Below are 26,727 nucleotides of genomic sequence, written 5' to 3' on the forward strand. Positions count from 1 at the left end.
TCCTGTCACTGATGTGTGCCCAGATCAGGCAGGCACACTTTTCATTTCACCGTGGGAAAGCATTTGATTTGTCCCACCACTGTTAAAATAGAAACCAAGACTAGCAAGAGAAAAGATTTTCAATGCAAAAATTTAGTAAGGCTTTCCTGAGAAAGAATAAAGGATTGTCTTTCTTTAGAAAAGTGTGTGTGCTTAAATTATTTAACATATGGGATCAGACATATTACATATCAAACATAACATACACATTACTATCATATAATATGCAGTCTATATTTCATACATGACACATGTATAATGTATATGTATAGTTTTTGTTTTTCTTATTTATCCTGCAACACACACCCTCCTGGCATGTGGAAAACTCACAGAACTGTGGCAGAGCCAGGACACATCTCACTTCATGTACAGAGCCATGGTTCCCAATAAGTTGCTGCCTCCTTCATGCAGAGTGGCCACACATTCAGCCATGTGTGGGACGTTCTATTGGGCTCACTCAGATGTGCCTTAGATGGGCACAGACTCTGTCAAGGACCCAGGCATCCTGCAGGTACACCTGGCTGGAACTTCTCAATCCAGCAAATATTGGGTGAGGCCCTGGCTTCACATAGCCCCACTCCACTGTAAGGAAAATCCAGGGACCTGCTTCAAGTGGTTTGTAGGTTTGTCCACATTTCACTTAGATTAAATGAAGTAAATCACGTATGTCAGGGTCTGGAACAGACCCCAACGCTGTGCTCAGCTCCGAAAAACCTGTGACCAGCTGTGGGCATCACAAAGGTGAACGTAGACAACCTTGAAAGGACATAGCTTGCTGCTGTGGAGTTTTGCTCCCACCCTCATTATCTCTGCTGGAGACTGGCTGAGTGTCCCCTTTTGAGTCACCGGGTCATGGACGTGGCTGTGCAGGGAGGGTTCCACACTGGAGGCTCAGAGCAAAGGTGGCCTTCTGAGGATTTGCAGACATCACTGATTTCCTCTAACCCTCCCTATCTGACTTTCTTGGGAGAATAAAATAGCACTGCAGATGGAAGGCGCCTGCCCAAGGTCAGGGCCTGCCCTTCCCGGCACGTGTGCACTGACCTGCTCAGCCTTGGGGCTGTGAGTCAGGTCCCAAATGAAATGAGATAATTATCATGCAACCTCACAAGCTTCCTGTGAGCAACCCATAAATGTCAGCTGCTATGGCTGATGTGATTGTCATTGTTATTGTTGCCACTGGTGACTATTAACATTAGCCATCTGGGGGTGTCCCCAGGCCACAGAATGTATGGCTTCTACATCTGCCCTGTGGTACTTACTTCGCCTTTGTTAATGTTCATAAGAGGGCATCTGTTTCTGCAGGTGGACATTTGGGAGAGACCCACATTACATCCTTAAGGACCAGTAGAAATTAGTAAACCTATCGCTATTCATGGCTACAGTCTGAGCAGAGAGCAGAGATAAGAAAGTAACACCTCAAAGCTGATGAGGAGAGGTGGGAAAGGTAAGGGTGGGGATGTCAAAAAGCAATGGGCCACTTTAAGGAGAAAGGCACTGGATGCAAAATTTGGGGGCACATGGGCCACCCTTTCTTTACAAAAATGCTTCTCAGACTCTTAAGTACCTGTGTCACCTGCAGGTGTGTTAAAACCAGCCTGCTGGCTGGTTCCCACTCTGAGCTTCTGATGAAGCAGGTCTGACTAAGATGGGGTCCATGACTTTGCACGTCTGACAGATCCCAGGTGATGCTGCTGCTGCTGCTCTGGGGAACATACTCTGAGAACCATTGCTTTAGCTCAAAGTCATTCAAATGGGTACAGAGGGGGTCTCTAATAGGTTCTGACCCTTGAGTATGGCATATGTGATACTGTTGCAAAAAAAAAAAAGAATTTTAGGTCACATAAAGTAGAGATCAACAAAGTTTATTAGTAAAGCAAAGCAAAGATAGAAACATAGTACACAGCCCAGACATGGGTGCAGGCACATCTGATAACAGGTGCAATGAGTGTTTTTACATAAAGGGTATTTATGGTAAAAAAAAGTAGATTGGGGGGTCTGGTTTAAATTCACCTTCGGAAAAGTGTTCCTCTGTGTTCTGACCTGGTATACTTTAAAAAACTTTTATTTATTCATATGTGCATATATTGTTTGGGCCATTTCTACCCCCTTCCCACCCGCCCTGCTCCCTCCCCCTCTCTGCCACCCCTCCTGGTGACCTGGTATATTTAATTATTCTTGCTGTTATGCTGTTTTTACCAATTGGGCCTAAAGTTTTCAAGGTTAGCCTGTTTATTAAATTTGGGTCACTATGACAGTAGATGCCTGAGCATCCCTTTAAACAAAGAATGGGTCCTGCCAGATGCTCCCTTCAACACAGGTGTCCATCCTTAAAATAGTATTTTCCTTTGTAAACACCGTTTGTACCCAGAGGAGTCGCTTTCCCAGGTGGCTTTTCTCAGGATAGGTGTCTCTCTTTTAGATAGCCTTACTCAGTTTCCAGAACACTCCAATTATTTAGGCAAGCTGGCAAGGTTAGAGGGAGAGAACTGTTCCTTTTTTTCCTTTTTTAAAACTCAATGCTGCAGCTCGATGGGGGGAACAGGGCAGGGGCGGTGAGGCTTCTAGCAAAGAAAATAGTGCCTGTGCGCTTTTAATCAAGCCATTCATTAATACAGTGTTTATCTGAATTCGTGGCTGCTGTTTCCCCACGCCTCATTTTTGCTGCTCCATCTTGCCTCAGTCATGCAGGCAATGCACAATTCAAGCCCCTGCAGGGTGGCTTTGACACCACCACACCACCTAACACCATCCACCAGCAGATGCAGCCAGAAGTTCACTCACCACCCAGGACCTGTGCTCTCAGGCCCTGACATTAAGTTTTTGGATAATTGGTCCCTTTCAGAGAAGCACTATAGCTTTCAGCAGCTGTGAACCAAAACAGAGTATGTAATAATTCCAAAGTCCTATAATAACAACGAACTAATTAGAGTAATATTTTGGATGGCTGTCTCCTGGTTCAAAGACCACGCTAGACCCTCCCCTCGTGATGGTCAGGAGGGATGTAAGCATGCCCCTGGCAGTTCAGCTTTGCAGAAAAGGAGCCTCTTTCTGCCAGCCCTCCAATCCAACCCTGTGAGGACAGGCGGCCCAGTTGGTGTTCCTGCATTCCTGAGGGAACAGTGACCCCATGTGGCCATTGCCAAGTGCAGCCACTTGCTGGGTGCTAGGCTGAGACTGCTGACTCCATTTTTTCTTTGTCTTTTATACTACAGCAGGTGGTTGTCTTTTATTAGTTTACTTTCATCCCACTGAAAAGAGGTAACAGAGCCCTGTGTCCAGGAAGAGGTGGGCTACACTTGCAGGGATAATTTCCTCCCCCTCCCCGCATGCTCAAGGACCTTTGAGCTCAAGAAGTGGGCTAAGCATGTCCCCTTCAGGCAACACTGGAAGGGCATGGATGTGGGGAGCAGGGTGGCTGGCCTGAAGCTCTACTTCTGTCTTCTAGGCCCTCACCCTCCATCCCAAGCAGCTGCTGTCTTAGACAAAATGAGGTCAAAGAAACTGCCAGGGTGTGACCTCCAGAATCAGGAGGTGGAAATGGGGGCTTGGCATGTAGAGTTGGGGAGATCCACAGGTTTTAGTAAGTCCCACCCATATATGTTAAATGCAAGTAAGGGCATGAATGCCACCTAGCTAATATGTGTGAATCAGTGAGAAATTGCATATGGCTGCTGCTAACATATGCTGAGTCATGAGAGCTTAAGGTAGGGGCTTTCTCTCAAATAGCCTTAAAGTTCCTTGGAGGCAGGAGACTCAGGGCTGCCATCCCCATGATGTCACATAGGACATCTTCTGTTTCACCAATCCTAATGCATGACTTCTATCCACAAGTTGTACTGTTATGGTATCACGGTATTTGCTAAAGTACCATTCATCTCTTCTGAGTTCCAGGAAGGAAAAGAAGGGGAAAAGACAGGATCATTTGCCAGAGGCATGAGCTTTCCTTTAAGGAACATTTCAAGAAGTTTCACCCTTTAATATTATGCCATCCCTCCCTGCAAGGGAGGCCTAGAACTAGGTTTGGAAGCTAGACATACTCTAAGAAAGAAGCAAAGAATGAGGATATGGAGGACTACACCACAACTAGTGGTGATAATAATAGCTATTATTTCTTCAGGTCCTACTCTGTTTACATGAACTCACTTATCCTCACAATAACCTGGCCAGATAAAGTTTGTTATTCCCATTTTGCAGGCAGGGAAAATGAAGTTTAGTAGGGATATATTACTGCCTTACAGCTAGTAACGGGTGGACACAAAATATGAACCTGGATCTGACTCTAAATCCCACGTTTCTAACTTTATAGCACCGCCAAAGGGGCAAACACACAGACTCTGGCCATGTTTTCTGCCCCAAAGCTGCTTGCTTGGCGTGGTGTTCAATGGAATTGTTTGGTCTAAAGCTACAAGTGAACCTATTTGAAGTCTGGCTTACATGCTTCTCCACACATGGTGAACTGCAGCCTTACTTACTTGATGGACAAATACATTATTAACCTAATCTTGTAACAAGTTGCTATTTTTAAATATAAAATATTTTTAAGTATTAATTTTTGACAGAGACCTGAGGACAGCAGGAGTGTGACAAGCTATCAGTTGGAGATCCACTGCAAATTATGAATGTCACAATATAGTTGCATTTATAATAAGCATCTTTCAACTGGTTCATTCCACTAAGAGAAGTCTAATATTTCTACCTATGAGTTCTGACAAGGAGAAACGTCTAAGTTGGGCCTGGAGAAGCACTCCGATCCACAAGATATTGGCCAGTGCTGTGTTCCCTTGAAGCCATTTGTTGTGGAATTTCAGCCTGAATTTGTCACCTTTACTGACATATCCAAAAATTTTGGAAATCTGAGATTTGCAGCTAGCAGCTTGCTCTCCCTGACCCAGTCAGCTGCAGTACTTCACAGTTTCCAGCAGATAGCACAAAATACACAGGCTCACCTTAACCCATCTTTCCTCCTTTAGAAGGAAACTTGATTGAAATGGTGGCTTCCTTCCTCCTTTTATTCCTCCCTTCTGATCATTCTCTCTTCTCTCTGGCCCTTCCTTTCGTCCTTTATTCACTGATTCATCAAATACTCATGAAAGCCTAAAAGCTGAGTTCTGTGAAAGACACTGGGGAGATGAATTAAGGTACAGTCCTGTTTTTTGAGGAACCAAGTATAAAAAAGAGAAAAATAATGGAAAAAAGGAATACAGGAAATGACACAGGTTGCTTAAGAAACAGTGTCCTTGAGGTATATCATCTCAGCCTATGGATTTTGGAATTGGGACAGCCCTGTCCTGTCTGTCTTCAGGTCCCTATTCTATACTTATTGCAACCTTGTACAAATGCCTGAATCTATTGAAGCCTGTTTCCTTATCTACAAAATGGAGATAACAACAGATTGCCCAGGAAGTTTTCACAAGTTTGGTATAAAGCAGTTAACAGAACTAAAATGCTTAGCACATAAGAGAAACCTCTGAAACATGCTATTTAAAACACAGAACTCACCCACTTTTGCATACATTTCATTCGTGTCAGCATGGTACAACAACCATGTAAAGAATACTGTCTGTGCCATAGGGAGATACAAAAATATAAAGAGTAATCCTGAGCTTGTGGATTTCCAGTTGGGGTGAATGTTAGTTTAATATTTTTTTGAACACCTTCCCCAGGGATAGAATAAAAATCAACTTGGATTGAATAGAGAAAAAAGCACATTTACTTTTGATAAAGTCAGCTGCAAAATTTCAAGGAAACACCATGACTCCCAAGGTCAGGCTGCAGCTGGAAAATGCCACAAGTATCCCCTTTAAGTGACCAGACCTACTTTGTGACACCCATCTCTTACTAGGGATGCTCAAAGGCCAATCCATCCTTCCTCATGACAGTGGCCCAGTCCCCAGCTAATCCCACTTCTCCTGATCCTGCCTGGGAAACAGCAACAGGACAGGACTGACCCTGCTTACCTTCTGTCTTCTTTGGAATCAACTGTGGGAATCCAACAGTGGGAGCCCACACCCACTGTTGGGGTTCCCATCCTTCTCTCCTTGACTAGGCAATCCAGAGCTATTCCACACTGTCCTCCCTTGCTGCACAACCTCAGTGAAATGGATTATGTCACCCCACAGGGTGTGTCTGTGTGGGTCCTTGCATGATACTCACTTTTGCAGGTTGCCCGATAGCAGAAGTACAGGCAGGGACCCTGTTCATCTCCTCAGAGGTTCTCACATGAAACCTTAGCAGGGAGGCACCCAGGAGAGGAATTTGTCAAAGATGGCGGTGGGCAGTAAAGACTCTCATTGGCAGCTCTGCGACTCCTTATGCCTAGATTAGAGAGCTCCTTGAGCTCTGGGTACCTGTGGTACCTAGGTATGCACAGCTGTGTTGGGATGGGCTGCAGAATCAAGCCACTGTATTTGAGAAAGTGAGCTGTGGTTTGGATGAGATTTGAGTGTGTCCCCCAAGTGTTTGTGTACTGGAAACTTGGTCCCCAGGGGGCAATGTGAGAGATGGTGAGACCTACCAGAAGTGGGGGCTAGTGAAGGTGGCTATGTCATTGGGGCACTGCCCTCAGAAAGTATTAACACTGGTCTTGCAGAGTGAGTTAGTTCTCAGGAGAGTGGGTTCCTTCCTGCCCAGCCCAAGGCTCCCCACTCCAGAGTGGCAGGATTTGGAGGCCTCTGGCTCTAGGCTCAAATCAGGCTGTCTAGTCACCCCCTTGTATGGGCACCTGGGAGATGAGTGAACCTGGAGCTCCATTTCCACCTGTCCTTGTCCATCCATACCTTCGGCCCTGTGGTGGGACATTAGAGCCCAGATCTGCTAGCTCAAGGACTGGCAGTTTCCTGCAGTTCTCCCCTCACTGAGGTACACAAAGAAAGCTCAAATGCCACGTTAGGGTGAAAAGAAGCCCATTAATATCTCAATTTATCTGGGTGCAGCGTTTTGCTTTTATGCAAGTTTGTGTTTATTTCAATAAACACAAAGTAACAGGGAACTCAGTGCCCCTTCCTCTGTCAACAGTGACTGGGTGCCCAGCCTTGTCCATGGGTGAGCAGCAGAAAGCACCCTAGAGGCCAGCTCTGGGTGCAAATAACATATTCCCTCCTCTATCACCCACCTTATCCCCATACCACCTCCACGCTCCTGGCCCAAAGACACTGGCTCCAGTCACAGAGATTGTCCTCTTCTGGAAACACAACATTACAAACTTGCATCCTCCCAGGGACAATCTGGTGCTCTCAGTGAGCTCAGCTACTTATTACCAGGGCTGCATTTATAGTAATTGCTTGGCTTTGCTCTGTAGGGTTTTAGTGGAAATAAGCTCTCTCCTCAAAAATGTATTTCTGAAAGTATCAAGGTATGAAGAAACAAGGGAATTCTGACACACTGCTACATATGTGAGCTGGCCATAGGGAGCAGGGGACCTGTACCTAGCTGTTGACACATAGCTTTATGGGCTGCTTTCCCAGGAGACAGTTGACATGATTGGCTATTCATGGGAGAAATCTGCTTTCTGGTTCCTGTCTGTGCCTCTCAGTTTCTGTTTGCTTCTTTCTAAAACAAAGGTCTCACCACTGGCTGTAGTTCCCAAAGCTGGCTTTTGATTTTCAGGGGAGATGCAGACCCTGTGGTGGCAAGCTGTAGTCTGAAGAACTGAGGTTCACTTCTCAATAGTGTCATCTTCCTGCCAAGGAGGGTTAGCAAAAAAGTGTGAGGGAGTGAGCCACCTGGTCCTGCAAAGCAGCCCTCCTGGTGTTTCCCATTACTGCTGTAACAAGTGACGTGGTAAATAGTACAGGTTTATCATCCTATACTTGCAGCAGTCAGGAGGCCACCAGGGATTACACTGAGCTGAACTGAAGGTGTTTTCTGGGGGATATGGGGAGGAGCTGGTTCCTTGCCCCTTCCAGCTCCTAGAGGCCACCCGCATATTCCTTGCTTGGTAGTCCTGTCTTCCATCTTTGAAGCCAGCAACCCCACCACCTAGCCCGTTTAGGTCATCCATTCTCCTTTTCTACCACCTCTTTCACTTATATGGATGCTACAGGATCATCTTCCCATCTCAAGAGGCCTTCATGGCATCTGCCATGTAAGGTGTGTAAGCCTGCATTAGGATCCTGTAATAAAATACCACAACCTGGGCTCTGGAGGATAGAAGCCCATTGTATCACAGTTCTGGAGGCTAGAAGCCCAAGATCAAGGTGTTGGCAAGGGCTGGCTTTTCCTGAGGCCTCTTTCCTTCGCAGACAGTCGCCTTCCTGCTATATCCTTACAGGGTCTTTGCTCTGTGTGTGCATCCCTCGTGTCTCCCTCTTCTTACAAAGACACCAGTCAGGCTGGATTAGGGTCATCAAAATGACCTCAGTTAACTTAATTACCTCTTTAAATATATTTAAAGGCTCTGTCTCTAGTCACATTCTAGTCACATTCTAAGGAACGGGAGTTAGGGCTTGAACACATGAGTTTGGGAAAAACGTGATTCAGCATATAACATGAACAAACAGGCCCTACAATGAGGAAATAGACAACTTTGAGGGGCATTATTTTGCCCACCATGTGAGGCCTTGACACTCAGTCAAGTCATCTACATCCAGGGCCATGCAGGAAGCTCTTTGTCTGCAGGCAATGAGAAACACAAGAACTCTCTGTGGCCCAGGCAGTCTCATGGGTTTGGAGGGCTTAATGATGGTCAATGGAAATCTACTTAACTTGTAGTCATGCCCTTGGTTGTTCCTTGGTTGCTAACACCCTCTACATCTGATCTGGCTGCTAGACATTCCTCTACCAGGTACTGGCTTCTGTCCTTACCACAGCCTGCAGTCTGTATATTCCACTGCCAATGATGTTGCAGGTGTTTGAAAGACACTCAAGAGATGGTGTCTGCTGTGCAGAATTGATACTAATAGAAGCGAAAGGAAGGATGGGGGAGCAGGTAAAAGAGAAGCCTTGATGCAAGCCCATCCATAACTTCAACAGTTGGAATGATCCCTCAGTGATCCCTGTGGCAGGCAGAGCCAAGCCTTTAAAATAGTCCCACATTGATCAGTCATGGATGTGAGCTGCCCAGGATGCAGCATGGCCATGAGTGAGGCAGCTCTCTGCAGCTCAGCCACTTCCAGGAGGAGCAGAGAGTGGGGCTTGTGTGCTAACAGTGCACCCAGCTACTACCAAGAAGCCCTTCACTGTAAGAGATCTGGGAGGTGCATCCCAGGGCTCACCACAGTCTAGTCAGTCTGTTGAATTTGCTTCCAAATGTTCTAGAAGCAACTCCTTCAAGATTCCAGGGTGTGCCTGGTGGGAACTTGGGGAGGAGCTAGGGTGGGTGGTGTAACTCAGTTGGGTAGAGACTCACAGAGCATGTGTGGGGCTCTGGGTTCAACCCCAGCACTCAAGAAAAGGTTGGTGGGATGCACAGCAGCTCCTGTTGCATTGTGGGACTCAAGGCAACGGCTGGTGCTCATCAGTTCCCTTTGCACCTTGCAGTCTGGATTTCCGTCACCCTCACTGGCACCTCAGCTGCTCTTGCTCACTTCATTGGTGGGATTGTTAGCAGCTCAGAGGCAAACTCCTATAATTAACCTACCTTCAAGGTGTGTCCTTTCCTTCAGCTAAAACCTTTTTTGGAAAAGATGCTAAGTGTGCCCACAAGTGTTGCTGTTTGCCATCTTTCCTTCTTAAACTAGGTGCACTCAGCAATATACACTCAGCATGCTTGGGAATGTGCCTACCCCCAAAGCTCTTTCCCATGAGAGTATGTATAGGCTCCATGAATAAAATTCCCATACTTCCTTTGCTCAAGGACATAGCTTTGGAAATAACTTCCGTGGTCTCCTTACCTGCTACAGGTAATCTTTTTTACTCTTTTGTTTCCTGGCCATGCTTCTTTTGGTTTTTCACTCACCAAGATGTGAACCCATTGTGTACAGTTAGTTTGGCCCTGACCTACATCTCTGAGAGGTGTGAAGCCCTGGGCCCCCACCCTTCTCGGGTTGGGGTTGCTACACTTGTTTGTTACCATTAACACTGATCAAGGGTGTCTGAGAGGTGCCCACAGGGATTACCTGGATTCTACACATAAACCTCTCTTCTCTAGTATGTGACAGCAGCCCTGCCTCTTCTTCCTTGTCAGGGACAACTTCCCCAATCAGAAGGGTGACTGTCATTTTGCTTCCTGGCCACTCTGAAGTACCCAGGAGAAATTGTGATGTGCAATTCAACTAGTCTCTTGCCACATCCCTGGCAAGAAATCTCTCTTTGAGAATCAGATATTTCAATCTTCAGAAAGACTGCAATTACGAGGATAGGAAGTGAAAATGCTCCAGATGGGTCACAGGGAGTTACAGTCACTACCAGTTGGTTCCCAGACCCATGGTTCTTTCCCTTGGGACAGAGCACCACATAAAGATGCTTGATCCTAAGTGTCTCTTGCATCCTGGAGAGTGGCATCTCATTTTTGTAAGTTAGCACCTCGGATCTGGAACAGTGCTTCAATGGGCCATACTGGCTTTCTGCGAGGCCAGCAGGTCCTAGTGGTTCAGCACATGATACGGTCCTCTGGCCACAGCCCAGTCTTATGCTTTTAAGAGGGATCTTCTGGCCTTTCACTATGATGCAGGACATTCAATGGTGATGGGGCAAGCACTCCATGAGCACTCTCATGGTGCTTCTGAAAGAAGTCCTGTGCTCAGGAAAGGTAAATCTGCACTCAGGGCAGGTGTCCATTTTTTATTAGAACTGGCCCTCACAGGGTGAAAGGGATCTAGCTGGGATAAGCTTGCTACCAAGCCTGGCACTTGTCTGTTAATGGCAGATTGGACAGTGATAGTTGCTGTCATAATTGATAAAGAGTGCCTATATGGACCCTTTCGTAATCTCCATTTCTGCCACCACTGTGCCAGCACTGAGGTGGCCAGTGACAAGGGCTGGCTGAGTCGTCTTGTCTACTTGAACATGAGGCACCTCTTCCATGGTGGATGCCCTCCAGAAGAACACTTATGTGATATGGCTATCATCACTCTCTGCCCATCACTCCCAGAGGTACCCCCTATACGCCTCTGCCTAAGGTCACAGGGTCCCAGATCCTCCAGTCCTTATCCTTCTAGGCTTCAGAAGCCACCTTTTGTTGTTTGAGTCCATGAATCTTCTAATTCTGCATACTTTTTTTTCCCCACAAAGTGGATGACCAGGTACTCTGCACACTGGGAGGCTTTTCCCTCACTACTCTTTCAAGACCACCCTTGATTGAGGCTGTATGCAGCCATTTATTTTCATGACACACACACACACACACACACACACACACACACACAGAGCACACCCACAGACTGTGAACTAAGCTTGGATATTTTTTCTCCTTTGATCTTACAGAATATCCCACACAATTGTGGATATGAACTAATAAAATGCACTGGTTCAAGAATGGTAGAGGATGTTGAAGCCTGGGCCGTCTGTTCATGTGGGGTGCTGTGCCCTCTGATCTTATCTATGCATGACTGTGGATATACCATCTCCATCTTAAGATGTATTCTTACTGGCCCACCCACTGTTTGACATGGTGAGTCTGTCAGAACCTGGCTCACCTGGGCAGCATGGACACGTTTCTGCTTGTGGTCAAGGATATATCTCTACCAGGGCCTAGTAACAATGCCAGCAGTCTGACAATTCTCCTATGTTTTGCTGTAAAATTCATAATGGAGTTGCTTTCCCTGCTCCATTAGTTTGCTAGGATTGCCTTTAAAAAGTACCACAGGCCATGGCTTAAACACTTACAATTTATTTTCTCACAGCTCTGGAGGTTGGAAGTGTGGGGTCAAGATGTCAGTGGGACCAGTCCTTTCCAAGGCCTCTCTCTTTGGCTTGCAGAAGGCCATCTTCTCTTAGTATCTTCAGTTTTCCCTCCACAGTTTTCCTGTGTATCTGAACTTCCTTTCCTTAAGGACTAAAGTAATATTGGATGAGGGCATACCATAATGACCTCATTTTAACTTAATTATCTCTCCAAAGACCCTGTCTTCAAACATGGTTATATTCTGAGGTCCTCGGGAATGAATTTCTTGCCAATGTGTGGGAGGCACAATTTAGCCACAACACCTACCAGTAGTCCCCAAATACCATACTCTGCCACACTACACAGCCCATGAGTCAGGGCTCTCTGCAACATAGCCTGAGCCTTTTCTGCTCTGGGCCCTCCAAGGTAAGCAGCTTTTTTTCTTACCTGGTAAAACTTCCAGAATGTAAAAACCTACCTCCAAACCTAACACAACGTACCGTGCTTCTTTCTTCATGGTGGGAGGTACAAGATGCAATACTGTACCATGGGAATCACACCTAAGGAAGTAAACTGAGGTGGGCACAGAGAGATGCCCATTGCAGATAGGTGCAGCAATAGTCTCAGGTGAGTTCCTACTCGGAGCAGGGATAAATCAGCCCTTCAGAGTATCCCATGTTTGGCTGAGATGGCCAGGTATTATATGCCATTACTGCGATCCATCACTAAACGTGAGATTTCCCAGAAAAGCCTAAAACCATTTGCTAAGTAAACTCCAAACAAGTTGGGCAGCTGGCCTCTCTCATTGGTGGAGGTCTGGACTGGGGAAACAGGTGCCCACCAATGATAAATGCATTGTATTAGTTAAAAAATATGCTACTGAGGACAGTGAAATTTGGGGGATGCTTGTTAAGGCAGTACTACATAGCCCATCCTGACTATCGCGCCTGATTTCATGGGGAAAGGAGGAAAAGATCTATCAAGTCTCCAGTACGTAAATAAGGAACCTGCTAAGAAGCACAAACAAGGCTTTTTAACCATGTTGACTCAGCAGTCATGCTGAGCACACACAGGTGAGTAGCCTGCGTAAGTAAGGAGACAATCTTTGGTTAGTTTTCACCCAATTCACTGGCTGAGGCCCCAGCCTGCTGACATGGCCACTGAGCTGAACCAGGGAGGCCCAGAATGAGGCACTGAGGTGAGCCATAGGCAGGGATGGGCTGCTTTATGGGTTAAAAATAAATTACATAACAAATTCACCTTCCCATCCACACTAACCACATCTTAAGTGCTCAACAGCCACACGTGGCTATGGTGACCCTACTGGAGAAGACAATGGAACATTTCCATTATCACAGAAAGTTTATTGGACAGCGCTGAAGGACTTCAGATGAACCACTACTGAGAAATCTGGGGAAAAATGCCTATTACAGTTCATATATAAAAGAATTCAATATTCCCATATTTGATAGCAATCCTAATAATTTAAGTTATATAACTAATAATGACTGGTGAACTGAAACTTGTAGACTATAACTTTTTAAAAAAAAACATGCTAGAGGAAGAACTTAAGTATCATTCTTTCTTCAGAAAATAAATATAAAACTGTCACAGAAGAGGTGGCCAGAGAATGCAGGGTACAAAAAAAAAAAAAAAAGAAAGAAAGAAAGATCATAAAGGTATCAAAATGTTAGTAAAAGCAGTTTTCAGAACTTTGTGAAGAGTGTGCTATGCCAACTTTTCAAATTTTATTTCTTTAAAAATTGTAGGGCTGGAGCTGTGGTTCAAGTGGTAGAGCACCTATCAAGTGTGAGGCCCTAAGTTCAAACCTCAGTACCAAAAAAAACCAGAAAGAGCCCAAAAACTGCCCTACAAATTCTAAATAAATTCGTGCTTTCACAGTTAACGCTGAATTCCTTTTCTTGTGAAGCACTGCTCCCCTACCTCCTAAAAAATAAACAGCTACACAAGTTTCAGATCCTATTAAATTTCATCTGCCTTGATCTTAAAAAGTAATTACAGTTTTTAAGGCAAAGCCACTGACAGCTTCTTCCTTTTTTTTTAACTACTGAATTAAGTTGGATTAATTCCACATCTTTGATGGGTTAATAATTTTCCTTCAAAATGCACATCCAAACAGAACCTACAAATGTGACCTTATTTGAAAATGTCTTTGCTGATGTAATCAAGTTGATTGAGGTCCTCCTGGATTAGGCTGGGCCCCAAATCTAATAACTGGTATCCTTACACAAGAGAGGGACATCCGCACACAGAGGGAAGAAGGTCACATGGTGATGGAGAATGAGACTGGAGTCATGCATCCATAAGGCCAAGGATGGCCAGCAGCCACTACAAGGTAGAAGAGGCAAGGCAGAACTCTACTCAGAGAATGGGAACCACGGCCCTTCCAACACCTGAATCTTGGACTTCTAAACTGTGAAAGAATAAATTTCTATTGTTTTAGGCTGACAAGTCTATGGAAATTCATTAGTTTTTTTTAAACAACAGCTCAGAAAACTAATTCAATATCCTGTGTACTGTATTTGATCAAATTTCTAGTCATTTTACTCTATTATTTAGGTGTGATTATTTATTAAAGAACATTTACAACACTGCAAGTTTTATTTACTCCAAATATCACATTACAATTCCAATTAATTAAAATGAATAGTACAAGAAAACAATGAAGTAAATATTGCAACATTTAAATTTGGCCTCACTTAAACAACAACAAATGCCAAATATTGTTAGCAACATTTTTAACCCTGACTTAAATTTAGGAAACAAAGGTAAGGCAGGTGAACACTTTATATGAATGTGACAACACGTTGCTTATCTCTAAACAAGTAAAATTATGATTTTTAAGTTCTATATTGACTTTTTTGTTCAAATCTGTTCTTCTAATTAAATTGAAATAAAAATGCACATCAAGTTTGAATTGGTAAAATCATTTCACAACTACAAAATTAAGTTGCTAATGACACCATCCTCCATTAGCAGGAAAGAACAACAAATGAACACATAGCTTTCCAACCTATTAACCTTTTTTCAGGGTTCAGTGGAAAACGGTGGTAGGGGAAGTGAGCAGTATGAGAGAGAAGTCAGTCACAGATCTAACTGTACACGGTACATTAGTTGACAAAACTATTAAAGTAAAAACAATGGTAAACAAGGGCCCCAGTGAAACTTTTTAAAAATGATCCTGGAAAAGCAAATGGTAGAGATATTCATGTTGCAAATTCTATCTTCCTCCTTAAGGGTCATATTTGTTGATCTAGCCTCTTGTCAACAAACTTCCTCAGTTTTGTCTATTGTTACTTGGGTTCAAGATCTCTACTTGGGGGCTTCCATAATATGAAGGGAACCTCATCTGTCTCTCCCAGTCCTGCCCTGCTCTGATAACTGGACTGCAGGAAAGTGGTTCTGAAGCTCTGCTTCTGCATACATGGTGGTACACCAGCAGGCCCAGGTTAGTCCCTGCTAAAGTGGATTAAATTTGGCCTCAACTATCCTCTGTACTTGGGTAATAAAATCTGACATAGGTAGTCTCTTAGTATGTGGTGAGCTGCAATTTAGCTTGGTGCATAAACCAGATATAATCTAAGTTAGGGGTATAGCTTGGTAACCAAGCAACTGAGGCTTGGCCAATCATGACAGCCAAAGCCCCAACTAATTCTAGGCTCAAGACTGCTAAATCACAGTCATCATAATGATGTTTTAGTCTTGGTCAACAAGGGACCCCTGTGGACTACAATGGACCCATGAGATTACATCATCCAGTGACACTGTAGCTGTGTTAGTTAATGCAAGTACACTCCAGATTGTTCATACTGTGACAGAAATCCCCTAATGAAGCATCTCCCAGACCATACTCCTGTAAGTGTCAAGTGACTACATGCTAAATAAGTTAAATACTGAACTGTACCAATCTGGTAATCTCCGTACATTATTTTCTTTTTCTGATTATAAATACAGCTTACCATGCTGGGGGTGGGTATTCTGAACCATCTCAAGTCCTGCCTAGTTATAGAACCTATTTCTTGCTCAAACTTTTTGTGAAACTTAATTCATATTAGTTTTTTTTTTAACTTTTAACATTTTGGTGTAGATGGTGAGATCCAAAGTAGAGCTTCTCGCACTCCCAGGGGCACTGAGTGACCTAAGAGGGATGTGCTAGGGCCCACTGAGCCCAGTGACTTCCTATGGCAACTAGAGGACACAGGTAGGTAGTTTCCTCCACTCATCTCAAGCTCCACTCTGTATTCTGAGCTCTCTAAGTTTATCTGAATAAGCTTTTTCTTAATTTACTGAATTGGATTTCAGTACGAGACCCTAGCTAGGTATCTGACTAGGTTCTCAGTCAAACTGAGAACTGGGTTCTCAGTCAAACTGGGTTTTCAGTCAAACTGGATTTGACAGTTAACTGGATTGGATCAGTTAAGGGCAAAAGGTAGGTATATTTTTATTTCAAGTTTTTATTTCTGATGATGGGCTTGTCACAATCCACAGCATCTAGGATTCCACCTTCTAGGACTCCAGCTAGGTTCATGTATCAGAATTACGGGAAAATCCCATAATCATGTATCAGGATTTTAGGAAAATAGATCAACCAGAAACAGCTTAGAAAACCAATGGCTGCATTGGGAAGTTTTCATTTGGACAAAATTGTCTATTTGCCATACATATGACAAAAACAATGAACCTCCTTGCCCACCGCCAGCCAGCAGGATGTACTCTGTAGATGGTATGTGGAAGCATCTAAATGACTAAATGAATCAGAAAGATTCTCTGCAGACAGCAAATGAAAAGTTTAAGCAGCGGACTAAAGATACATCAAAAGAGGACTTCACTTTGACCATTCCTTCTCTCCACCTAACTCTGTAAAAAATTTACTGCACAAAATAATGGGTTTCATTATGACATTTCCAAAAATGCATATAATACACTTTGATCTTATTCATGTCCCCATCACCATCCCCCTAGCCCTTCCCCCACAAATAGTCCTCCCTTATGCTCATGTCTTTTTTGTGTGGCCACATATGAGAGAAAACATATAATATCTGTCTTTTTGGTCTGGCTTATTTCACTTAATGGATAGTTTTATTCCATCCATTTTCCTGCAAATGACATAATTTCATTCTTCTTCGTGGCTGAGTAATACTCCACTGTGACTCCATACCACATTTTCTTTATTCATTCTTCTGTTGATTGGCACCTAGTCTCCATCCATCTTTACCTAAATACTGGGTACACTGACCCATTATGCCCAACTGTCTTCCTGCCTTGAGAATGAAAAAGAGGAAGCTGAACACACGCCTTATAAAGTGAGACCTTCTGACCAAATCTGCCTGTCTTAACTGCTTTTACTCCATTGTAAGAGCCTTCCCGAGTCAAAAAAAAAAAATCTGCAAAAATTTACCAAGGACTTTAGATTCTTATAGGAGATTAGAATTCAGGACTTTGTGACCTTTACCAATTTATTTACATGACATGAGACCTAGTAAAGCTTGAGAAGGGATGACAGAAACAAAATGGAAGGAATCGAAAAGAATATTAAAGCTCCTTCCAAAGCCTTTCTGAAGGGCGCAAGGAAAATTGTCACCTACATGTACACCACAGTAACCAAGTAACTGAGTTCAGTCAATTGTAACAGCTGAAACTTCAGCCAACCCCAGGATAAGGCTTCCAATTATGCTCAAATAAGGCAAATATGAGAACTGCACCAACCAGGTAATTCTCTGCATGACCGCTGCTGTTTTTCTGATTATAAATGCAACTTACCAACTTGGGTGTAGGGGGATCATTCTGAGTCATCCTGGGTCTAGATTGCTGCCTGGTTCTAGAACTTATTTCTTGCTGAAATAAACTTGGCTAAATTTAACTCATAGCAAGCCAGGCATGATGGTCAAAACCTGTAATCCTAGCTACTCAGGAGGCAGGGATTAGAAGGATGGCAGTTTCAAGGTTGACAAAGGTAAAAAGGTCACAAGACCCCATCTCAACCATGTTTAGGTGTGGTGGTACATGGCTGTCATCCCAGTTCCTCAGGGAAACATAAACAGGAAGACTGCAGTCCAGGTAGATCCAGGCATAAAGTGAGAACCTATCTCAAAAATAACGAAAGGAAAAAGGGTGGTGACATGGCTCACATGGTAGAGTGCCTGCCTAGCAAGTGTGAGGCTGAGTCCAAACCCCAATAATGCCACACACACACACACATATATGTAATTTTAACTCATACCAGTTTTTTATTTAATATTCTTTTGCAGAGAAAAACCTAGTCATTTGTAGACCATACACCTCTATCCAAACAGGCCAGAATGAGCTTCTAATAACCATATTCTTTTCTCATTCTTGGTGTTTTGACATGTTGGGGTCTCACTGGGAAAGCCTGCCCGTTCCAGGGCTAAATCAATTCTAAGAGATGACAGAGGGCACCCCAGGAGCATGCCTTCCCTCTACAAACTAACCAGTCCAGAGTCCATACTTCCAACTCACCTCATCTATTTGGCTCCTCTATCAGGAGGCAATACGCCTCTGCTCCAATCACCCAGAGTAGGTACCAGACAAGTAAAGAACAGTCAGATAATCTAGAGCTCATAACATAATTCCAAAGATCTAAGCTGTCTCTGTCCAACCCTGACTTTCCTGAAGAAAACAATTAAGGGTCTGGGCTATGCTTTCCCCTCATTCCTGCTTCAGCCTGCTCTATACTGTCCTGCTTAACACACAGTGCCTCTCCTTTGTAGAGGAACTAGAAGAGTAAACTTTTCTTTCAGTGGCATTGAACCCTCTGTGCCATCAGTCACCTTTATAAATTAAGACCCAGGCATAATCTAGGGCTAAAGTCCCCAATATGGCAATTTAATTTCTTTCTTCTTTTGTGCTACTGCAGTATTCTAATATTCAGGCTCCCCTAAAAGCAGAAACACTACTAAAAGGCTATGCTATAGGACTCAGCAGTTGAGAGATGAGAGTCAAAGTGAAGTTAGGTGGTGAGGAGTTGTAAAGGTGCAGAGACTTTCTCCTGGGAGTCAAAAGTCAATGCTCAGAATGCTGGGTCTGTCCCCAGTAGTCAAGAGGTGACAACATTCAGGGTTCAGTTTGCTTCCTGTATGGTGGTTTACACACCCATTCAGAACTTACTTCCCTGGGTTGTTAAGGTTGGTGAACCACAGTATCACAACATGCCTTTGAGGTGAGATGGTGCTAAAGAGGAAGAACTCCTATTTGCTACACAAGTTACCAAATGGGAGACAGGGACTTCCTACTCTACCCTACCCCACAGCCATTCTGGGAAGAGCAGGAGCCCATGCTTTCAACCAAAAGGAATCACCCGTGTTTATTTTAATCTCTTTTGCAATATCTCTCTTATTCCTATCTTTCACATTTCTTCTTTCTTATTTGAAACTTAGCATGTAAAATTTAAAGAGTGGTACTTACTTAAGTAATTTATATGACAGAGGAAAAAAAAGAGAAGATGGGTATTTTTTAAAAAGTGACTTAAAATTATTTTTAAAATTCATGTAATACAGCTAGGCTAAGCAATAGAGCATTTTGATTGTAGCACTGCCAGTTTTCAATTAATTTTCTAATAAAATGATAGTATCATGGTTCATCCATAAACTTTAATTGTTCCCTGATAATTCAAAGTCCTGTGGTAAGACTTGATAAATATAATAACTGAGATAAAATATACTATGCCATCTTGATGGGATTTTTTGGGGGGGAGGACGCTAGGAGGTGATTTGAGAGAAAAAAAGATACTTATCATAAAAATGATGTAACAGTATAGTATTTGATAAATTTCTTAAAATTATTGTGATTCATGGATACACCTTAAATTTTTAAATTATTTTCATTTGAAACATTATTTCAGTTCTGAAACTGGGACGTGGGATGGGATATGCTAAAGTGTCTTGGGTTTAGAATGCTGCTTGTCAGGATCTCAGCTGCACTTCAAAGTCATGTACAGGTGGAGAACGGTGAGCCATGCCACTTAAGAGAGTGAATGAAAATCACCTAGCAGAGCACTGTGTATCAAGAAGAAGAGTAACTCCCTTGCACTATTAGTGCTCTTTCTGCTTTTAAATTCTGGTGCAATTAGAACATTTGTGTTAGGAGGCTTTCAGTAAAATTAAACAGGAATGCCCTTGGCTTTGAATGAGAGATCAAATTATTTTCTGAGAAATCCTTAGAAACAACATCTTCCTGACAGAAAAGAAGTGGAAGGAGGTAGAGATAGGGGAGAGAAAGTAGACTGTTGTGCTTTATCTAGATTTGTAACTAGAGTTTGGGTCTCTTTGTTTTTTCAAGTTTGTGAAAAGAGGCTTTCTTTATAACATGATGGTGGAGTACTGTAACCTTGGTTCCTTTCTCTCACCCAGGCACTCAGCATATACTGCTAGACTCCTACTGTGCCAAGAGGGGTGGAGGTTTGATGCTAAACAGAGATGAGGCTGAGACTGAGGAGACTGAGATATACTGAACTCCCTTTGGTATCAAGAACAAAACAAAAAACAGTGGTGTTGCTTTCATCTGCATCATTATTGTTATGCAGGCTTTTCTGTAAGAACATTTAGACTGAGAAGACTCAAAAGAGGCAATAGAACCAGGAAGAAACAACTTAATGGTTCTGATTGTAAGAACTGTGTGTTAGGACACTGAGCAAGTGAGGATGAGAAAGCAAAAACGTCCAAATGTTATAGGAAACTCTGAGCATAGAAACTCCAGGAGGAATTGTTACCACACTGTGATTATTCAGCACTTCTGAACAGAAATAGCAGTAACAACTCTTCATATGTTTTTTTAAGGTACAAAAATCTGTCTGAAAGAAAATGGCCAATATCTATTAATTTTTGTGAGTCACTTCTAGTAAAGGTCTTCTACATGTGAAATGCAGATTGACTTTAAGAGGTCAGATTAGGTTACAGTGCCTATGATAGCTGACTACTACTGTTAGTACATGAATTAGTCAAACTGCCATTGAGCTGGGGGTATGGCTCAAGTGGTAGAACCTCTGCCTAGCAAGCTGTAGACACAGTATCACAAATGGACCTTAAAATACACTCAAGATGTAATCTGAGATGTATAAACGAAGCACTTGAAACACTGGGCTGGCATATCCTTTCAAATTTCCTCTTTATGATTAAGTTTCACAAGTGTAGTCTCTTCTAACTTCCATGATGCAACTGAGTTTTAGCTACTGAAACCTCCAACAATGAAATAAATTAAAAATATGATTATAAGTTCTTTATAATAAGATGCATGATGGATTGGTAATTCATCAACATTCTGTATTATGAAATATATATTTTTCAAACCTGAAAATCACATACCTTGAATGAATAAAGCAAGACTTGTAGCTGTGATGTGCTCATTAGTTCCCATTGTCTTTTAGCGAAGGATGTCCACCTTAGAGACTAAGAAGCCAACTGTGTGCACCAGCTGGCTGGGACAGTGAGAACATCTGAGTATCTCATACATTTATTCCAATCAACCTTACCAGCATGCATTAGAGGATGGAAGCAATACCTAATGTTCTTTAACTGACAATGCCTGGTCTAATAAATGTAAAACATTGTTTCAAAAAACCAAGTAATTTTAGCATGGTGTTGGGGAAACTTTTTGAATATTTACACCTCATACCGCCTCTCCTGGTATGTTCTGGCATATTTCCCTGTAAGAGACAGATTACCATTTCATGGTGTCTTCATATATTAGTGGAGGGACAGTAGACTAAAATTTACTGATGGGACTAATTTCTAATGCAAATCCTGTTTCCTAAGTGTTCAGAATCTACTGAATCAATAAGACAGGGCTCTGCTTTCAATGATTTCTTTGTACTACTTTGGCTATATGTTTCACATCCCAATACATAAAGTTTTAACTTACTTTTGTTCACTGTTTATTCAGTGTGTGTAAATATATAGTCTCAACTTTACTAGACTATTCTCAGAATTTTCTATATCCAAGATATATCTTGTATTTTGACATTCATTTGATTATAACATGCACTTTACAACACCTAGAACTAAAACAGGACAGTAAACACAGCTCTATCTAGTAACTACTACTTCTTGAGTGAGGATTAATTTTGGATCCTGCACTGGACAATGGTTTGATTCTTCAATTTCACAGACAATTTCACAGCAACACACAAAGCCTAGTGCATCTTTGGTTAGCCTGGGTTCTACCAGATCTGTTTCTGAATTAAAATGTGGCTTCCCCTTACTGTCTAGCCACTGACACACACATTTCCCATCGGGCAGATACTGACTAGGACCGGCATTCTCTTTTCTTGTGAAGCCACCTAAGCCACATGTAAACCATCTGGGCTGTCTCATGCTGGCAGTGAACTATATTCCTGAAGCATGTGCTTCAAAGAGATTTTATTTTCTTAGGTGGTTTTCCAACTATGAGCTCCATTTGAACTTCAGGCTAACCTTGTACAGTGTCAGATTCCACCAGGCACTGACTTGTAAATTGTGAATAGGAGTCAGCGCTTGGCAAGTGTCCCATTTTATAAGCTTAGCAACAAGCATTTTACAAAGCACAATAAATGGGATGGATATTTGTCCATGCCTGGCACTCATAGAAGCACAGGGACTTCCAGAAACTTTAACACAGAGAGAAAATCAATTATTTCTCTCCCTGTTATTAGCCAGTTCTTGGCGATTATTCATCTTACGTGTGATGATGACTAATATGCGTCGGATAGCAAGCAGACGCTCTTTCAGGGAAGTCATGCCCAGGATGGCCAGCTGAGCCTTGCGTTCCAATGGCAACACTGCCAGGATCCACCAGGACCAGGCAGGACCACTAGGATTGCTCTGTGAAAGAAACCAAGAGAAAAACACAAGGTGATTAGGTGCTCCCCAACTAATCTTTTGTTTAACCAACAGACATTGAGTGAGAATTAAATGCCATTTTCTATTGTAGGACTATGGTCACAATTCATTCAGCTCTTAAAATGCACAGTTTACTTTTATGCCACACATTCAAAGGTGGGGAAACTCACAAAAGGAAGAGTTTGCCAAAAGAAACATCTTACAGAGAAATTCCATGAATTAGTTGTTTCTATTTTTTTGCATCTCTAGTTAAAAGTAAACTTCAGTCAGAAGAAAAGATCATAATTTTTACCTCCACATTCCAATGTTCTGTGCTATTGTTTTTTAAGTTTTAAGCATATAAAACATAATGTTACAAGGCTTAAAATATGTGTACAAGTTTGAGTGCCAAAGGAAAATTAATCTTATAATAAAGCCAATACGGTAAATATGTGTGTATAAAACATGTACAGACACACATATGTGATGATCACGAATTTATACATACACAGATACCATGAATTTTATATATGCAAATTGTATATTCGCAAAATTACATGTACACATATTTATGTACATACATATGACGGCCTTTGTTTCATACAATTAAACAGATATTTCTGGATTGAGTCCTAAGCAAAAGATAATCATAAACCTGTTCTTGATGTTTATGGTACTGAAGCCAAGACATCCAGACCTCTTTGCTTTCAAAGTCTTGAATTTTCCTCTATTTCTACTCCAAAGGTACCAACTGGATAGATTGCAGAGTGGGTTTCTACTCTGGAAGGGTAGATTCCAGAGTGGGTTTAGCTTGGGAAAGGGTAGATTCCACTGGAAGATTAGGAACAACACTATAGTGAAAGCTTAAAGGAAGCAGCCCAAGTCACTGTCAGGAAGATCCTCACTGCCCTTCAGAAGCGACCACAACACAAGTGTTGGGGGAAATGACCTATAAGAATTCATACTTTCCTTTTCCGTCATCTTGCAGAGTAGGAAAAAAAAAAAAAAAACAAGTAGCATGTTCAATGGGAAGGAACTCAAAAATATTCTCCACATACTACCTAAAGTCCCTCTGTTACTGCAGAACAATATCCCCCAAAAATGTCAATACTTAATTTCTAAAACCTGAATATGGTGCCTTAAGTGGCAAAGGGGACTCAGAAGATATAATTGAGTTAAGGATCTTGAGATGGGGAAATGTAATCACATGGGTCCTTTCCAGGCTGTGTTTGGGGGAGATGTGACAGTGGAAGAATGGTTAGAGATGTAGCACTGCTGGCTTTCATGATGGAGGAAGACAGTCATGTTCTAAGGAGTGCCAGAAGCTGGAAAATGCCAAGGAAACACTCCCCTTCAGCTTCTAGAAAGGAATGCATCTGGCCATCACTTTGATCATAGACAAATCTGTATTGCTTTAAGCTATACAAAGCACTGGTGATAATTTTTTACAGCAGTAACAGAAAGTGAATACATCTACCAATTAAAGATTATTTTGGGATAATAAGGAAAAAGCTCTATGAACAAGAACGATTCATACACCAATGGCAAGTTAGCCTTATCACCTTGCAATCTAAATCTGATTTATGTATAATGTAGAAAGAGGGCTTACAAGAGAGAATGGTCAGGTGAGACATAGAGGCAATTCTGACATTTAAAACACCACTCCTGGGTGTGGAAAACAAATAACTCAGGCAGAAGGAAAAAGACAGAAGCCCTCCAGAGATAAGAAAAGGAGATAAAAATGAATGGGGACAAAGACAAAAGACATTTCATCATACACTAAACCTGCTGAGAGCTGGTCCTACTGCCACCCACCCCCTGCCTCCATACACACTTTCTATAAGGCTGGTGTACAACCATTGTAGGTGGGAGGAACTAAAGACTCTCAGTCACAGTCCTAAACCAGCCCCACCTGGTTCCTTCATTCAAATGCAGAGAAGAGTCACCTGGGCTTAGAAATACTCCACAAACTGAAGTCCAATTTTTGCTTGAAGAAGCACCTTCATCAAAAGCACTTGTACAGAGCACCAGAGAAAGCCCATGAGGACTAGACAGGCACCACAAAGCTTAAGGAAACAAGACTTCCAAGTTAACAAAAATTATGGGGTTTCCTCTTCATTGAGTCCATACCTGTTTGTTAGGTGGAAGGCAATGCTATGTGCAAAGCACAGTGTTCCCACTAATATGATAAAAAACTGCTATTTAAATCTTACACTGTTAATGAGAGAAGAAAAAGCACGACAGGCAGGCAGAATAAAGTAATTTTGTTGGAAATCATCTTCACGTACTAGTAACATAGCTTTTGGATACTTACTTGGGGCTTTAAGGTTCTTACTAAGTGCTTCTTTGGTCTACTAATAAATGGACTTACTCGTAAGTAATCACATGTGCTTTGCTGCCACATTCTCCATCAAAATATGTCTTAGTACATTACGGCAGGAAATAGCAACACTACAAAAGGAAAAAGGAGAAAGTACCTGAGGCTCAGGTTCTCTGTCTGGCATTAACCCAAAATGACTTAAAATTTGTTCTTTCATGTGATCCTGGAGAGATGTAAACCAGGAAACAGACTGTTGATAAACAGAATCATGAAGAGCAGTAAGTTCTTCATACTCTGGACCTTCCACCTGGTCAAGGAAAAAGACACAGCCATTTTTATAATTCATTATGTATGTAGGCCTCCAAACATTTGCTATAGCCAGTGACTTTTGTCATATCTGCTAAGTGGATTTATAGAATTTATTGCTTCAATAATTCACTGCTGTTTCATAAGATGAAATGCTCAAAAGCCATTTTGCATCTTTTTACATAGATAAGCTCTTTCAACAGCATCCTGTTTCTCTCTTAAGACTCTTAACGTAAGCACATATTCCATGTTATGAAGAATTTTTAATGGATGTATGCAATTATATATTCGACATAGAAAAATTTAAGCATTCATACATGATATTTAGAATAGTCCAACTTTTACTTTACAAAATAACACAATATTGTAAATAGTTCTACATTTTTTTTTCTTATGAGAAAGTATTATTTCTTCAGGATAATTTCCTAGAAGTAGAATTACCAAGTCAAAGAGTTTGAAAATTAAAAAACTGGCAAACGCCTGTAATTCCAGCACTCAGCAGGTAGAGGCAGAAGGATTTCGAGTTCAAAGCCAGCAAGGCCCTATTTTAAACAAAAACAAAAAACCAAGGACTGGGGATGTAGTTCAGTGAAAAGGTGCTTACCTAGCATGTGCAAAGTCCTGAGTTTGATACCCAGCATCACACACCAAAAAGCAAAAATAAAAAATAAAAACTGCATTCCACATCACCAAATTGTACTTCAAAAGGCATGCTAGAGCAGCCCTGCATCTGCTGCATTGTCTAGTGCTCAGAGGCAGCACTTGGGATGCGCCATGCTTAGCTTCTGGTACCCATCTTGCTGTCCAGTCAGCCACCTTAGCTCTGCCTCAATCCTACTTAGGGAGCCCTGGGTAGAGCAGGAGCAACAGTGGACTAGAGTTTGGGAGAGGGGGAAACCCAGGTTCATTCTGGCTTCATCACTGACTTTCATGTGTGAATTTTCAGCCAGGCTCCCGCCTCATTAGGATAGGGTTTTCTCATCCATAAAATGGGAATAAACCAGTAAGGCCCTTTCTGGCCAGAAAATTCCAATATCTATGAAAATCATGGCAAATTGAAAATTATATTATAATGCATATAGCCCTTCTGAGTGTGACTTATACAAATCAAATATTTGTATGTGGTGGAGGATTTTTTTTTTTTTTCAGTACTGGAGTCTGAACCCAGGGTTTCATGCTATAACCCTTTAGCTATGCTTCCAGTCCTTTTGTTTTGAGACAGGGTCTCACTAATGTTGCATGAGCTAGCCTAGAACTGGAAATCGATCCTCTTGCTTTTCACTCTTCTTGTTTTCACCTTCTGAGTAGCTGTGATTACAGGTATGTATCACCATGCCTGGCTAGGGTTTTCTTTCTAAAAATCTAAAAGTATATCAAGTTGTGGTCATATAAGCCCCTTATTGTAAAATAAACGCATACACCATTAAAAGCTGTCATCCACAACAACATCAATAAGCCCTCTCATCAAG

General features: G+C 42.2%; 1 protein-coding gene across 5 annotated transcripts in view; it reads right to left on the bottom strand.

The window, feature by feature from the left end:
• Positions 1-14,375: 14,375 nt before the first annotated feature.
• The window catches only part of Lonrf2 (LON peptidase N-terminal domain and ring finger 2), a 59,078-nt gene continuing 46,726 nt past the window's right edge, over positions 14,376-26,727 (bottom strand). For all 5 annotated transcript variants that reach the window (XM_074050358.1, XM_020170420.2, XM_074050361.1 and 2 more), the window contains 2 exons: positions 25,110-25,259; positions 14,376-22,635 (listed from right to left, as the gene is read on the bottom strand). In XM_074050358.1, coding sequence (XP_073906459.1) covers positions 22,441-22,635; positions 25,110-25,259 — 345 coding nt within the window. In that variant the 3' untranslated portion in view covers positions 14,376-22,440. The remainder of the gene's footprint in view (positions 22,636-25,109; positions 25,260-26,727) is intronic.

This window comes from Castor canadensis, chromosome 12, assembly GCF_047511655.1.
Source record: "Castor canadensis chromosome 12, mCasCan1.hap1v2, whole genome shotgun sequence".
In the NCBI taxonomy this organism is placed as follows: Eukaryota; Metazoa; Chordata; class Mammalia; order Rodentia; family Castoridae; genus Castor; species Castor canadensis.